General features: G+C 39.9%; 1 protein-coding gene across 2 annotated transcripts in view; it reads left to right on the top strand.

Moving 5' to 3' along the window:
* malrd1.L (MAM and LDL receptor class A domain containing 1 L homeolog) overlaps window positions 1–16,971 on the top strand; it is a 245,556-nt gene that overhangs the window by 24,389 nt on the left and 204,196 nt on the right. For both annotated transcript variants that reach the window (XM_041565859.1, XM_018267285.2), the window contains exons 5-6: window positions 4,429–4,519; window positions 10,911–11,027. In XM_041565859.1, the coding sequence (XP_041421793.1) occupies window positions 4,429–4,519; window positions 10,911–11,027 (208 nt within the window). The remainder of the gene's footprint in view (window positions 1–4,428; window positions 4,520–10,910; window positions 11,028–16,971) is intronic.

Here is a 16,971-nt window from a genome sequence, read left to right as displayed (position 1 = left end):
AAACCCTTTGCTGACAATGACAGCCTGAAGTCTTGAACTCATGGACATCACAGATTCTGGGTTTCCTCCTTTTCAATGCTCTGCCTGGTCTTTACTGCAGCGGCTTTCAGTTGCTGTTTGTGAAAATTCAACAAGTGAAATGCAGCTCAATTGGGTTCAGACCAGGGGACTGACTTGGCCATTCAAGAATATTCCACTTCTTTGATTTAATAAACTCCTGGGTTGCTTTGGCTGTATGTTTTGGGTCATTGTCCATCTGTATTATGAAACGCTTCCCAATTAATTTGACTGTATTTAGATGGATTTAAGCAGACAGTGTCTCTGAACATCTCAGAATTCATTCGGCTGCTTCTGTCCTGTGTCACATCATGGATAAACACTAGTGTCCCAGTGCCACTGGCAGCCATGCACGCCCAAGCCATCACACTGCCTCCGCCATGTTTTATAGATGATGTGGTATGCTTTGGATCATGAGCTGTTCCACACCTTCTCCATACTTTTTTCTTCCCATCATTCTGGTAGAGGTTGATCTTGGTTTCATCTGTCCAAAGAATGTTTTTCCAGAACTGTGCTGGCTTTTATAGATGATTTTTAGCAAAGTCCAATCTAGCCTTTCTATTCTTGATGCTTATGAGTGGCTTGTACCTTGCAGTGCACCCTCTGTATTTACTTTCATGCAGTCTTCTCTTTATGGTAGACTTAGATATTGATACAACTAACTCCTGGAGAGTGTTGTTCACTTGTTTTGACTGTTGTGAAAGGATTTCTCTTCACCATGGAAATGATTCTGCCATCATCCACCACTGATGTCTTCCGTGGACATCCAGGTCTTTTTGCATCGCTGAGTTCACCAGTGCTTTCTTTCTTTCTTTGTCAGGATGTACCAAACTGTAGATTTTGCCACTCTCAATATTGTAGCAATTTCTCAGATGGGGACTTCCCACACCAGTCAGTTGAACTGAAGAAGCTGCTCGGATGAGTAGTGAAACGTCTTCAATGATTACTCAGCAAGTCCAGGTGTTTTAGATTTGCCTATACTAGATTCTCAGATGGGTTTTTTCTGTTTTTGCAGCTTAAGTATGGCTTGTTTCACCTGCATGGAGAGTTCCTTTGACCGCATGTTGTTTGTTCACAGCAAAATCTTCCACATACAAGCACCCCCCCCCCCCCAAATCAACTCCAGGGCTTTTATCTGCTTCATTGTTAATGATATAATGAAGGAATTTCCCACACCTGTCCATGAAATAGCCTTTGAGTCAATGGTGCAATTACTTTTGAGCCCCTTTAATGAAGTGATTGTGTTAAAAAAAGGCTTTAGTTCCTCACATTTTATGCAATCTTTTTGTTCAGCCCACTGAATTAAAGCTGAAAGTCTGCAGTTCAACTGCATCTGAGTTGTTTCATTTAAAATTAATTGTGGTAATGTACAGAACCAAAATTAGAAAAAAAAGTTGTCTCTGTCCATATATTTATGGAACTCATTGTAAAAAACAGTAACAACATGCCCCTTGTATCTTGCTCAAAAAGAGTTGCACGAAAACCACCCATTGACTTCAATGTATTTTGCGCAGCAAAAAGTAACAGGAATTTTCCAGTGGTTCTGGAATTTTTTTTGTAAAGTGAATGTGGACATATTAGCTCATCACTAGTCATAACTTCCATTTTCTTTGTATTTGTCTAGTGAAAGTATTATGAAATGTAATAATTACTTGCCACCCTTTTCCTCCTCCTCTTCATCTCTTTTAGCTATTCAGTAATGTTATATTTCTCTTAAAGCAGGGGTTTCGAATCTGTGATCTCCCCCATGGGGGTTGGCCAGTGAGCTGAGTGGAGATAGTTTAATCTCTGTGCCAGTTAGGGTAAGGTCTTAAAAAAATCTATTGTCCTGGTATCCAAAAAGCTCCAAAAAATTTTTTTTATTAATGAAAATGCAGTACAGTAAACATGAATATTCATAGAAATCCATAACAGGATGATGGAGGTAAACAAAAGTTAATTAACAAAAAGTATAATCAAAACAAAAACTTAAATGTTTAATAGAGAATATATTAATGTTTCACTTGCTTGAAGACTTATGGCCTTATTAGGTAGAGTCATGTGTTGGATTGGAACTTTTAAAAATGGCTTGTATTTTAGTCCTTTCTGTGCAATTTAGATTATATAGAAATGTTATCCATTTAGACATGAATTTGGAACTTTTTTTAGAATTATAAAGTTTGTAGGAAATTGCTTCCAGAACGCATAGACCTTGTAGTTCAGTTATAGTTTCATTTAATGTTGGAGGGTGAGGTAAAATCCAATTTCTTAAAACTACTCTTCGAGCAGCAGCCAGTAATAGTTTTAAAAATTTTACTTTATGTGGATCAATTTGTAGAGCCGAAAAATTTGGAGAAGTATCCATGTTTAATACTGCAGGTAAAATAGTTAGTAGTTGGTTTAGGTTAATTTGTAGTTTGGTTGCAGAGTTGAAATAACCCTCAATTTCTTTCCAAAATGATTTAATTAAGGGACATTCGCAAATATTGTGAACAAAGCTTGGTTTAGGAATAGAACATTTAGGGCAACTTGTAAGTAAATTCTTGTTTTTAGAGTAATAGTTAAATCCTTTATAGGCTAGATGGATTAGTCGAAAGTTTTGGTCTCTCCAGATTTCTGATGATATTAAATTGTCGAAATCTTTAATGGAGGATACTAAGATCTCAGGAGATATGTCAGTATTTAAATATGATGACCATTTTAGTGCTGTATCTTTCATTGGATGAGGGTTAAGAATAGGATTTAACCAAAGATAATTCTGAGTAAGTCTAATATTATTTACCACCTGAGATGATATTAATAAAGCTCCAAAATTCATGAATGCCTTTTGCCATAAAGTGCATTTTAAGCAAACAATGCTTATTGGAATACAGGTATTGCTATTGGAAACTTGTTATCCAGAAAGCTCCAAATTACGGAATGGCCATCTCCCATAGATTCCATTTTATCCAAAAAATTATTAAATTTTTCCCTGTAATAATAAAACAGTCCCTTGTACTTGATCCCAACTAAGATATAATTAATCCTTATTGGAGGCAAAACCATCCTATTGGGTTTATTTAATGTTTAAATGATTTTAGTAAACTTACAGTATGGAGATCCAAATTATGGAAAGATCTGTTATCCGGGAAAACCCCAGGCCCCTATCACTCTGGATAACAGGTCCCATACCTGTAATTTCCTGTTTGTCTGTAAACTCCAATGCCATCATTTCTGCTTTGTGCCTCTTCTAAGTGCAGAGGAGCACAGAAACGAGCACTGCCCTAACCCTGGCCCTCATTGCTACTCACCTTTAGCCTCCAGGGCAGCAAGCATAGTAGACACTGCTATATAATTCTCCTGGTTTATATATACTACAGGCCATCTCCAAGCTTAAATTATAATTTAATGGGTATTAAAACTTCGTTCTGTCTCAGTTCACTTAGACACCCTTACATTTCCATCAGAAGCAGGCAAATAATTGTGTTTCTCATACAAAAACAAACATTATAATAGCACAAATGCTGAATGCTTCATTAAGAAAATATTTTTAAACTAGACCACAGGGAAATATTCATGCTGCAAAATGTGGAATAGATGTGATGAATAACAATGGGCCTGGACCAATCTCTGGTATCATGTAGCATTGTATTCTCCCAGGGATCTTAACATCTGATAGTACAGCTGGGTCTCTCCAATTAACCATAATCATGTCCTGCCCCCTATGGGGTTTTGTCTACAGGTCACTTTAGGGGCAGTTTACAAATATCTACTGTGCTTTTGTCCAGGCCTGGATCTTCAGTAAACTGCAAAAGTTGACTGTCTGGTACAGAGATGTGTATTTGCTTATAGACTTGGCTAAACTTGAAGCTTCAGTAGATGCTACACAATGACTTTCTGCATTCATCAGTCTAAGGGGGTTATTTATCAAGGTCTGAAGTATTTCTAACATAAAAATCCCAAAAAAATGGGTCAGGCAAAAATCCGATAACTTCGGAGCTTTGCCTGAAAAGTAAAATTTTTTTGTACTTTTCCGCAAATACTACGATTTTATGGAGTGTTCGGACTCTTTTGTCCAAAATTCCCGAAAATTATTGGATATCAGTACAGACAGCAGTGCAAACTCTGGGACCTTCCCCATTGACTTATACAGGAGCTCAAGAGCTTTGAGATGCCGGATTTTCGGAGTCAGACTTTTAAAACTATCAGGCTTTAATAAATTCCAAAAAATTCTTAGGTTTTTTTTTAGTCCAAAAACTACAAATTATTAGAATTTCGGATATTCGGAGCATAATAAATGTGCCTCTTGAAATAGGGTTTGGGGGTTATTTAATGTATGCTGAGAAATGCTTCTTACACCCTTTATTAATAAAGGCCATTATTTGCTTTCTGTTCTTCTAAACATTTTTACAGGTTATCATCCGTGGTGCATTTTGGAAAGAAATACCCTCTGGAACCATTGCCATTGATGATATTTCATTCAGTGAAGGATGTTCCAGTGTTGGTATGTGTAATATCTATTTTGTTTTTATTTATGTGGATATGTGCATTTTCAGGGTCATATTAAGCATAGATACAAATTTCATTGATGAATGGAGCTTTGCTTTACCATTACTGTTGTCAGCAAAATGATAAGGCCTGTATTTAAAGGGTAACTATATCATTCTATAATTTTGTTTAAAGGGGTTTTCACCTTTAAATTAACTTTTAGGATGATTTAGAGAGTGATATTCTGAAACAATTTGCAACTGGTTTTCATTTTTTATTATTTGTGGTTTTCGAGTTATTTAACATTTTATTCAACAGTTCTCTATTTTGCAATCAGCAAACTGGTTGCTAGGGTGCAAATAAACCTAGTAACCATGCATTGATTTGAATAAGAGACTATAATATGAATAGGAGAGGCCTGAATAAAAAGATGAGTAATAAAAAGTAGCAATAACAATACATTTGTAGCCTTACAGAACATTTGTTTTTTAGATGGGGTCAGTGATCCCCATTTGAAAGCTGTAAAGAGTCAGAAGAAGAAGGGATATAATTCAAAAACTATAAAAATGAAGACCAAATTAAAATAACTAACTAAAAATTAACTTAAGGGTGACCCACCCTTTAACTAGTAGTTCCTCTAAACAGCCGCAAACTACATCAGCTGCATAAAAGTGAACTATTCCCATGTACCTGGTGGACAAATCCAAAAAGGCACAGTGGGGTTGGCTCAGGGCCTCTCCTGTCATGAGGCAAGGTGACAGCGAGCGGGCAGTTACAGGGGGCGGCACAAAACCTTCCGGTTTTGTCACGGAAATTCGGCTCCACTAGTGCAGAGAGCGATATTGGAATCAATTCACTAGTGATGCTGCCCCCCTTTGACCCGATCCGATGCTGCCAAGTGGGTTGGCAGCATCTGGCAGCAGCAGTAGCCCCAAAATTGCCCCAAAAACTAGCACCACAAATGCAGCATAAATCCTATCCACGCACTATATATTCAGACTGCTAAAGCACACTCAAGGGTGGGCTACATGAATTACAAATGTATTGGCATGTAGATGTCTTACTGTCTTTTGCTTTACTAAACACGTCATTTAAACTGTTCCGACTGGCACTTCAGATGACTGTAAGAAATATATTTCTGCACTGACTGGACATCTCATTAAAATGCAGTTTTTCAGCGAAGATACAATTTTTCTACTGACCATGAATAAAACATATGTTGACCGTGTTTTGAAGAAAATAGTGATTTGCTCTCCTTGTCTTTCTTTAATTCTTACACAGCACGTGGGTACAACTCCCTTGTGCTCTTGAACTTAGAAAAATATATAAAGGCTACCTGGAGTTAGTATGCCGGCAGTCTGCTTCCCTCAATTATTAATTGTCTGGCTACACTTTGTGCTCGATGCGCCGGAGATGCATGATCTTTGTGCAGCCATTATGTTTGCAATACAAACCTTCACTTGATTGTTGCACCGCAAGGGTCACATGGACATCGAATGGAATCTCATGCATAGCAATGCAAAAGTGAAGATGTATCCCTACCATATATAACAAATAAGGGAATAATTTCATTCGTTGGAGGTATAATAGCACAATAACTGTGTTCATTTCATCAGCCCTTGGTGTATATGATAGGACACTGTAACCCTAATAGTTGCCTGATTCCCTCTTGCTGCTTCACTGATCACAATAAGCTTTATTTATCACTACAAGTGTAAATGATGACATGCTAAAATTAGTGATGGGCGAATTTATTCCCATGATTCGCCGGCGGCGAATAAATTCGCAAAACAGCCCATCACTAGCTAAAATACATAAAAACATATTGATGCTATTCAATAATGTTAATTGCATTCAAACATGTGCCTTACCCTTCTGCATATTGGTACTAAGTGCTATTGGGGTATATCTATCAAAAAGTGAAGCACCTCCAATGGGAGCAGAAACCCTAAATTTTTTGATTGAAACTTACCAGAAGCTGCTGCATTTCTCACCCTAGGTTTATACTCGAGTCAATAAGCTTTCCCAGTTTTTGGAGGTAAAATTAGGTACCTCGGCTTATACTCTGGACGGCTTATACTCGAGTATATACGGTATAAATGTCCTGCATGTCAGACTAAGCTGCTCTTTAATCAGTAACGCAGGGACATGCTGTTGAATGTGTGATGCCACGAAGCAATTACAAGCAGGAAACTGTATTACCCTCAGAAATCAGAGACTGGATAAGCCTTGAATACTGTTTACATGTTAACCCTGGTTAAAGCTACATACCGAAAAAGTGAAACAAACATATTTGTAGATAACAGAAGATAACAGAATATAGAGGCATAGTCAAATACATACATATATAAATCTACTTACTGGGATCTTTTTCCTTCAGTTGTAATGGTAATTGCCTGCTGCCTATCTGCCTTGCCTGAAGCTTTCATATTCCAGTTTAGTAGCTTTATCGGTAGAATATCCCTATATCACGGCCAATTTCTCAAAGGTCAGTAGATCTTTAAATATACAAGTATGAGATCCATTACCTGGAAACCCGTTATCCAGAAAGCTCAGAATAATGGAAAGGCAGTCTCCCATAGACTCCATTTTATCCACATAATCCAAATTTTTAAAAATGATTTCCTTTTTCTCTGTAATAATAAAACAGTAGCTTATACTCCCCAACTAAGATATAAATAATCCTTATTGGAAGCAAAACCAGCCTATTGGCTTTAATTAATGTTTACATGATTTTCTAGCAGACAAGGCATGGGGATCCACATTACAGAAAGATCTGTCATCCAGAAAACCTCAGGAACATACTGGATAACATGTCCTATACCTGTATCAGCATGTGTAGGAATTATGTGAGCATTAGTGTACTTTCAACTTGGACTTGGAAATGCCAATGTCTGAGCAGAATAGGATATACAAGCTACACTTAATACATCAACTTATTGCTCAGCCATCATTTATTTATATAGCATCAGCAAGATACACAGCCTTTACAATAATTTATATCCAACTGGTGTCTTACAATAATTAATAATTTAACGAGCAAGTGTATTACAGTAAAAAATAGGAGCAGAGGGCCTTACTTGCAAGAGTTTACAGTGTACATGAAAAAGAACCTTAAAATATCCTCTACAAATACAGGTATGGGACCTGCTATCCACAATGCTTGGGACCTGGGGTATTCTGGAAAAGAGATCTTTCTGTAATTTGGATCTCCATACTTCTAAATCTACTAAGAATCATGTAAACATTAAATAAACCCCAGAGTATTGTTTTGCCTCCAATAAGGATTAATTATATTTTACTGTTTTATTGTTACAGAGAAAACATATATATAACATATATAATTATTTCATTAAAATGGAGTCTATGAGAGATGGCCTTCTGGTAAATCGGAGATTTCTGAATAACAGGTTTCTGGATAACGGATTCCATAAAAGTCTCTTAGTCCGTTTGCTCCAGCGGGAGCATAGGGCCTCAACGACACTCCTCCAACGAACTCGGTTCGCATCGGTCTTCTTCAGCTGAGCCCATGTCCATCCGTCTGCCTTCATTTCAGCCTCCATGCACCTCCTCCATGTCTGTCTTGGCTGGCCAACTTTTCTTTTCCCTTATGGGTTCCACTCAAGGGCTTGCCTTGTGATGTTGTCAGAACTCTTTCTGAGGGTGTGGCCTATCCAGCCCCACTTTCTTCTTCTGATTTCTCGGGTTGATGGGGATCTGTTTTGATCTTTTCCATAGGCTGATGTTAGAAGTTTTCTCTGGCCATCTGATGTGCAGGATGTGTCGTAGGCAGCGGTTGATGAAGGTTTGGAGCTTACTTGTGGTTGTCATGGTCAGTCTCCAGGTTTCCGAAACATAAAGCAAGACTGCTTTCACATTGGTGTTAAAAATACGTATTTTGGTTTGTTGTGAAAGGGCAGTGGAGTTCCAGATGGGACGTAAGGTGTTGAATGCATGCCTGGCTTTGTTGATGCGGCTCCTGATGTCCTCATCTGCTCCTCCATCCTTGCTTACTACGCTGCCCAGGTAGACAAACTTGTCCACGTCCTTAATGTCAACTCCTTGCAGCTGGATTTGGTCTTGGTACTGGTTGTTAATCCTCATGGTTTGTGTTTTGTTAGTGTTGATCTTGAGGCCAGTTTTTGCTGCTTCCTCTGATAAACGTGTGAGTTTCTGCTGTGCATCTTGTTGTCTGTGCGACAGGAGGCTGACATCATCTGCAAAGTCTAGGTCCTCCAAGATTTTAGGGAAGGACCAGCGGATTCCTGTGTTGGCATTTTGTGTAGAACTCTTCATAATCCAGTCTACTACCAGCAGGAAGATGGTTGGTGACAACATGCAGCCTTGTCTCACCCCCGTCCGCACTTCAAAAGGCTCTGTCATTTTTCCTTTATGCACAACCTGGCATGTGGAGTTGTTGTAAAGTTGTTTGATAATGGAGATGAATTTTGGTGGTATCCCATAATGTGCCATAAGTTTCCAGACGACCTCTCTATCTACACTATCAAAGGCCTTCTCAAAGTCTACAAAGATTGTGTAAAGTGGAGACTGCCATTCCAGTGACTGTTCTATGATGATGTGCAATGTTGCAATGTGGTCCGTGCAAGATTTGTCCTGCCTGAAGCCTGCTTGCTCATCTCGCAGTCGTTTGTCTAGAGCCTCCCTCAGTCTCAGCAGCATGATTCGTGTGAGGACATTGCTAGGTACAGATAGGAGCATGATGCCTCGCCAGTTGTTGCAGTTGGAGAGGTCGTCTTTCTTGGGAAGTTTCACCAGATGCCCTTTCCTCCACTCTTTTGGCACGCTTTCCTGCTCCCAGACTTTCTGAACCAGTGGGTATAGCATGTTCGTGGTTGTTATGACGTCCGCTTTTAGGGCTTCAGGTGGGATACCATCTGGACCTGCTGCTTTCCAAGCCTTGATTTCTTTTACTGCTGTGATGATCTCGGTGATCTTCCATACAAGTACTGCATCATTTCTATGGATGTGCAATGCAATACATCTAACACAGTGATCCCCAACCGGTAGTTCACAAGCAACATGTTGCTCTCCAACCCCTTGGATTTTGCTCCCAGTGGCCTCAAAGCAGGAGCTTAGTTTTGAATTCCAGGCTTGGAGGCAAGACAGGCCACATAGGGGCAACCAAACAGCCAATCACAGCCCTTATTTGGCACACCAGGAAGTTTTTGCATGCCTGTGTTGCTCCCCAACTCTTTTTATTTTTGAATGTGGCTCATGGGTAAAAAAGGTTGGGGAACCCTAATCTAACAAATAGGGTTATATAATAAAAATATATTTTCACCTAAAATAGGCACTTAACCCCTGACTGTGGGGCCATACGTAATATGAATTAATTAAGTGATCAAACAGTATTGTTAAAAAGGCAATATTTATTCACAACCAATTAAAAACATAAAGTAGTACACATGGGGGGAGGGATCCCTATTAGATGACTGCCTAATCACACAATCCGATATACAATCAGATGTGGGAAAATGCATGTGCAATTGTGTAAACTATATACTTCATGCAAAACATTCATATTCAATAATAAATGGATTTATGCATAAACATGTGTCATAGTATTATTATAAAGCATATATTAGCATAACAGCATACACCACAAAGGTCCTTGGCCTAGTAAGAATAGGATGATAGCATCATCACACTAAATTGTTAAATGTGACTACTGATCCAATGCTGTAGTGTAATTATATAGCTCGAGTCTGGTCGGGCTGCCAGCCAAAGTTAATGTTATAGAGGTCTAATGAGACCTATCTCAATTTTCCAAAAATATATTCCAGTATAGTGACTTTGATGGTAAGCAGTGGGTTGTTATAGTTCAGCACTTAGTTTCCAGAAATGTGTTTCAGTGTAGTAACTTTATTAGTGCACAGGTGTTAAATGAAAGGTTTGAGTCCCAGTCGCAGTCCGACCCTGGCTTCATCTGTATTGGATTGGTTGCTATGGGTTAATGCACCTTGTAGTGATGGGCAAATCGGTGGCATTTCGAGAATTTTTCGGTAAATTCGTGAAACAGTGGAAAACTCGTGAAACACATTGAAGTCAATGGGTGTCAAAATAATTTTGACACACGTTAAATTTTATGCGCACGCCAATTGTGACGTGCACAAAGTTACGGCGGACTTTTCACTGGCGAATTGTCACCGCAGTTTTTTAAATTAATCTGAAGCGCGGAAATTCAAAGCAAATTCATGTCTGCCGAATTTATTCACCCATCACTACACCTGGGCAAACACTGTGTCATGTATTACAGATGAGGAACTGAGAGAGAGAGACACATGCATTTCTAACATTTATCAAATCTCTTATTTGTCTTTTTTATAACATGTTCAAAACCAAAACTATAATGGTCATTGTTATGAACAACATTTGTGTTTCCTCAGATGCCTTTCCTTCCTGTGACTTTGATGAGAGCATGTGTGGGTGGATTACAAGAGCATCACCTGAGCATATTCCTTGGACTCTGAGAAGAGGAGGAACCCGTATGTCACAAGATTCAGGTCCTAAATTTGATTACAAAAATAATATATTTCCCTATGGCATAGACAAGTAGCAGGGGACCTTTTTTCCCATAAAAATGATTAGGGATGTAGCGAACTGTTTGCCGGCGAACTTGTTCGCGCGAACTTCGACCGTTCGCGTCCGCCTAATGTTCGCGAACGTTTGGGAACGTTCGCATTTTGAGTTCGCGTTCGATTCGAATACAAATCGTTCGACCATTCGACCATTCGACCGCTAAAATCGAACGATTTCCATTCGTTCGAACGTTTTCCATTCGTTCGAACGATTTCCATTCGTTCGAACGATTTCCATTCGTTCGAACGATTTCCATTCGTTCGAACGATTAAAATCCTTCGAACGTTCGATTCGAATGAAAATCCTTCGATCGAACGATTAAAATCCTTCGAACGTTCGATTCGAATGAAAAATCCTTCGAACGTTCGAATCGAACGATTTTAGCGGGTGTTTAAAGTTCACGAACTGTTCGCGAACGTTCGCATTTTTTGCCGGTGTTCGCGAACGGCGTTCGCGAACACCAAATCGGCAGTTCGCTACATTCCTAAAAATGATCAACACAGTCAGGACAGTGAGGTTGTGGAATGCACTGCCGGGTGATGTTGTGATGCTGATTCAGTTAATGCCTTTAAGAGTGGCTTGGATGATTTCTTGGTCAGACATAATATCAAAGGCTATTGTGATACTAAATTCTATAGTTAGTATAGATATTGGTATAGATAGTTTGTGTGAGGGTATGGAGGGGTGTGTGTATGGATGCTGGGTTTTCATTTGGATGTTTGAACTTGATGTATTTTGGTCTTTTTTTCAACCCAAATTAACTATGTAACTATGTAACTATACAGGTATATGACCTGTTATCCAGAATTCTCGGGAACTGGGGTTTTCCTGAATAACTGATCTTTAAGTCATTTTTATCTCCATACTTTAAGTCTACAGAAAATCATGTAAACATTAAATACACCCAATAGTCTGGGTTTGCCTCCAATAAGGATTAATTATATCTTAGTTTGGATCAAGTAAAAGGTACTGTTTTATTATTACAGAGAAAAAGGTAATCATTTTTAAAAATTTGGATTATTTGGACAAAATGGAGTCTATGGAAGACGGCCTTTCCGCAATTCATAGTTTTCTGGATAATGGGTTTCTGGATAACGGATCCCATACCTGTTTTCGTATAATCACAAGTTCTGTATTGTTTTATTTACAGCATATAACACCCCAAATAAACACAGATAGGGGTATAGTTATTATAAATCAGACAGTATCGATAGTCCTTGTGCTGAAGAGCTTACAGTGTTTAGGAAGAGGAGGTTGAAACAAAGTGGGGAGGGGGACAAATGCGTAGAAAAGTGATTTTTAAGGAGCTTTGAGATCAGAGTGGGAGCTTTCCTAATGCAAGATGGTCAAGCTTTCAAGAAACAAGGTGCAATCAGGAAGCATGTCTTTATGCAGGACTCTTGTGGTGAGCTGTATGGTCAATACATTTTTCCAAGATAGATGCAGTGACTGAAATGGAGTGTATGGGAAGAATTATGAACAGTAGTGATCAGTGAATTGAGAAACTGCGAAAAATGCTTGGAATGCATTGAAGCCAATGGGAGTAAAAAAAATTTTTACGCACAAAATCATTTTTCTTGCTTCAAATGCATTAAAGTCAATGGGTGTTTTTTTTTTATGGTGACTTTTTTCATCTCTGAGACTTTTTTTGTCAAGGCAAATGTTTAGCGAAACAAATTTGCAGATGGCTAAATGCAGAATTTCACCGCAAGTCCTCGGCTGGTGAAAAAAAAAGCTCATAACTAATGAACAGAGGAAGGCAGGACTCTAAAGTGTTTTGGTTGTAGTAGGTGCAGGAGACTTTATATTTACTTTATTAGAGATAAAACAGTGAATGCCGCTGCGGTTAATAACTGGGGAGGGATATATGCAGGAACAGGGTTGGACTGGGCCCCAGGGCCCCCCTCCATCCCCCCTGCCACTCCAGCTGGCTTAGTGTGCACACATTCAGTGCCGGGTTTGTGCACACGTGCGTGGCGCCATGTTTGTGTGCATGCAGAAAAAATTTTTTTCACTGCAACCTCCCGACAAACGGGGAAATTCACTGAAGGGCAAAGTGACTAACTTTAGCGAAAATTCAACAGCGTGACGTCATTTCTGGACCTCACCCATTTACTAATCGGCACCGGTGTAAATTCGCTAGTGAAGGAGATAGACTCTAGCGCTACTTCGCACTCTTACGCCAGGCGAAGTTTCGCTCTGGCGAAAGAGCGTTACTTCGCAAATTCACTAAGATGCACCTTTTACTCAACGTTCCCTGTTCAACCAGACTTGCCTGCGCCTGCTCAGACTAGGCAAAATGCAATGGAATATATAGAGCTTCTTCAATTTTTAGTTGAGAAAGTCCCAAAAAACTCTGGCGTCTTTTACTTTTTCAGGGTGATAGACTGCAAAAGTGTGTAAGTTCTATTTGGGTACCCGGGCTCCCCCCTACATTTCCTAACATATGGCACATAAACTATACACTGGGCTCATGTGTAGGGCAATATAACAACTTTATTTTATTTCATTAAGGTTTCCCGGACTTGTGTAGTGCAATGTATTTGCTGCAACATATACGTCCATTCAACTTTAACTTCCCGTCGTATGCAAATTAGCCAACGGCACTTCACTTAGCTTGGCGCAGTAACGCTAGCGCAACTTTGCCAGAGTTCGACGCCCTGGACGCAACTTCGGATTTTAGTGAATTAGCAATTTTAGTGATTTTAGTGAATTGTCCTGGCAAATCTACAGTGTTGTGAGCAAAGCCGGCACTGGCAAATTTCCACAGGTTAGTGAATTTGCCCCAAAGGTAGGTTGCACCATTAAGAAGCGGATCTGGGATGGTGGGGCCCACAAGAGCCATCAGGTTTTTTCCCGGTGTCCTGCCGGCCCAGTCCGACCCTGTGCAGGAATCAAATAAATCTCATCATACATGGATGGACATAGTTGCTGCTTTTGGTTGTACTGTATCTGCCTTGAAATGGATAATGGTGTGAGTTTAATATACCATGGGATATTGAGAAGTGTAGGAGGACTTCAGCTTCCAGCAAACAGCAGAGGCTGCATCCCACATTCCCCATGTGATCCAACTGACTGATCAGCTGAAACCAGTGCAAAATGATCAGAATTCTTTTTTACATTATTAATCGGTTACATGGTACAGTATTGATGCAAAATACATGAACCCAAAAGTTATCCTTCAGCCAGAATGAGGTTTTTTTTTGTCCAACATTTCCAGCAATGATTCCTCCCCCTACTGCTTTGTCTGATAAAGGTTATTTCTATTAGCATTGTTTGCAATTTGACGGTACTGCTGCAGCCTGCTATCCAAGGGAGGGAAAGGTGTAATCTGCCTGATAAATGTCAAAATTCAGAAAGAAAAGGTTGGGGATTGATCTTTGGCATTTGTTGAATTTGATATGTTTCCCAAAGTGAAAGACTAAAGCTCAGAAAAGGTTAATACAGATGCTTGCTTCTAAGCCCTTACATTTTGGATTTATGATAATTCTGCGTTCAAAAAAAAAGCCAACTTGTTTATCTGAAGCTGTGCAAGGTTAACCTTTAAGCGCTTTATTTTCCACCCAAGGTGTCACAGAAATCTGTACTATCTTGCAGGGCTTAGGAATTTAAGCAGGGCCAGCCAACTTCTATTGATAGCTGGAAAGCTAAGGATTGGCTGCACTTCAATTACAGTATATCAGATCAACAATAGAGAGGGAAAAGTGCAAACACAATGTTGCAGATAAGGACTTTCAATCTGAATATGTGAGTATGCATTTCCTTCAGCATATAAGAAACATATGTGATCAACTAATTCTGGCTTTCTGCCTGCTCTAGCTAGTCAAATTTGAACTGAATAACTATTTATAAAATTTATAAAATGTGCCTCATTTACTACTGCTCCTGCTGCAACTGCAGTGTTGGACTGGGGTGTCCGGGGGCCCGATGGGGCTGCCAATTCAGGTTCCCACCCCAGTCTCGCGGCCTAGCCATCCTCAAATGAAGCGCCCAAAGTTACTGCCAGCCAGCAGGTAGCTACAAGTATGCATGGGTCAGCAATGCCCTAAAGCAGGGGTCCCCAACCTTTTTGAACCCACTAACATTAACATTCAGAAGTAAAAGGAGTTGGGGAGCAATGCTAGCATGAAAAATGTTCTTGGGGTCCCAAATAAGGGCTGTGATTGGCCATTTGGTAGATCCTATGTGGATTGGCAACCTACATTGAGGCTCTGTTTGGCAGTGCACCTGGTTTTTATGAAACCAAAACTTGCCTCCAAGCCTGGAATTCAAAAATAATCACCTGCTTTGAGGCCACTGGGAGCAACATCCAAGGGGTTGGAGAGCAACATGTTCCTCACGAGCTACTGGTTGGGGACCACTGCCCTAAAGGCAGCGCTCACTGGGTTGTTTCCTCGTATCCTGCTGGCCCGGTCCAACCCTGCACAAGTCTAGGAGTAGGTAGAGTAGGCATGTGCCTAGGACGCAAGCCTTGGGGGGCACCTGGCATGTACCTTTAACTGCTGCCTACCCCAGTCTGGTCTGGAGTCCTGTTCTTTGTGCGTATGCATGCGCCTAAGTTAGGAGAGAGTGGCGTGTGCCGTGACGCGGCTGCCAGTGCGCATGCATAGTAATGTGCATGTGCACGCTCAGTGGAGGGGGCAACGTGTTGCCTGGGAGGCCCGGCCAGTCTGGCCTGGCCCTGGCACAAGTGCTTAAAAAACATCATCCCTTTGTATTTATTTATTTTGTACTTGCAGCAGAGACAATGCTCTGTCATAAAGCACAGCAAGGGGTGTAGGGACTGGTGCTGGCAGGTGCAATGCAGCTATAGGGTACTGGGTAATTATGGTTCTTCTTTGCAGCCAGCGTTCCCTAACTTGAGCATCTCAATGAAGAAAAAGTTATGTGACGGGTGTCTGTGTTCTATCCTCCCTGCCCGTTTCTTATAAATACATTGCTGCCAAATGCAGGTAGGACTGTATTCATCCAGAAAGCCACAGTTCTTTGCACTGCACTTCATTTTGGAATGCAAAGACCCCAGCTACTCTGCAAAATGCAGGGCAGAAAACATGGAGGTACACCTCTCTTTTTTACACTTGGTTCCCTGCCCTGTATTTCATAAAATTATTTATGTCTCTGAAACTGGCCATATGCTACCCACACATTGAGCCAAATTGGGCTTATCTGATCCTTGACCCACAGTTCAATGATCAGATCATATTGAGAGGCTTACAGGCCCATCATTAAACGAGGACTGCTTCAACATGCATGATGGTCCTCGTTGGATCGTAAAGTCAAACCTGCCCAACTGCTATCTGATCAGGTAGCTTATTATCAACCTGTTTATGGCCATCTTTATTCAGGAGTTCCAAAAGTGAGAGGTCCTCCTTGGGACAATCAAGCATTTGATGGGGGAGCACAGCCTGAAGGCCATTTAAAGTGATATTTGGAGTATTGTTTATCGCTTAACCTGATATTTCTCAAAGCCCAGCTTTAATGTAAATTAGCATGAGATACAGGGTGAACACCAGACAAGCCTTTATTGCTTTTTAAATCAATAACGTACATTTATATTAAGTGGTCTGCTCCATGGGTATGGCCCCTTTCCAGGCCTTATTATCTAATCTCTATTTATTTACTCCTTCACAGAGACACACTTTTATTTCTACATTCTACAGGTATGGGATCCATTATCTGGAATCCCATTATCCCATACAATCCATTTTAATCAAATACTTCAATTTTTTAAAAATGATTTTCTTCTTCTCTATAATAATAAAACAGTACGTTGTACTTGATCCCACCAAAGATATAATTAATCCTTATTGGAATCAAAACAATTCAATTGAGTTTAATTAATGTTTAAATAATTTTTAAATAATTTTT

This window comes from Xenopus laevis, chromosome 6L (genome assembly GCF_017654675.1).
Source record: "Xenopus laevis strain J_2021 chromosome 6L, Xenopus_laevis_v10.1, whole genome shotgun sequence".
In the NCBI taxonomy this organism is placed as follows: domain Eukaryota; kingdom Metazoa; phylum Chordata; class Amphibia; order Anura; family Pipidae; genus Xenopus; species Xenopus laevis.
The sequence above is the reverse complement of the archived record's forward strand: the minus strand, read 5'-3'. Positions and strand labels throughout refer to the sequence as shown.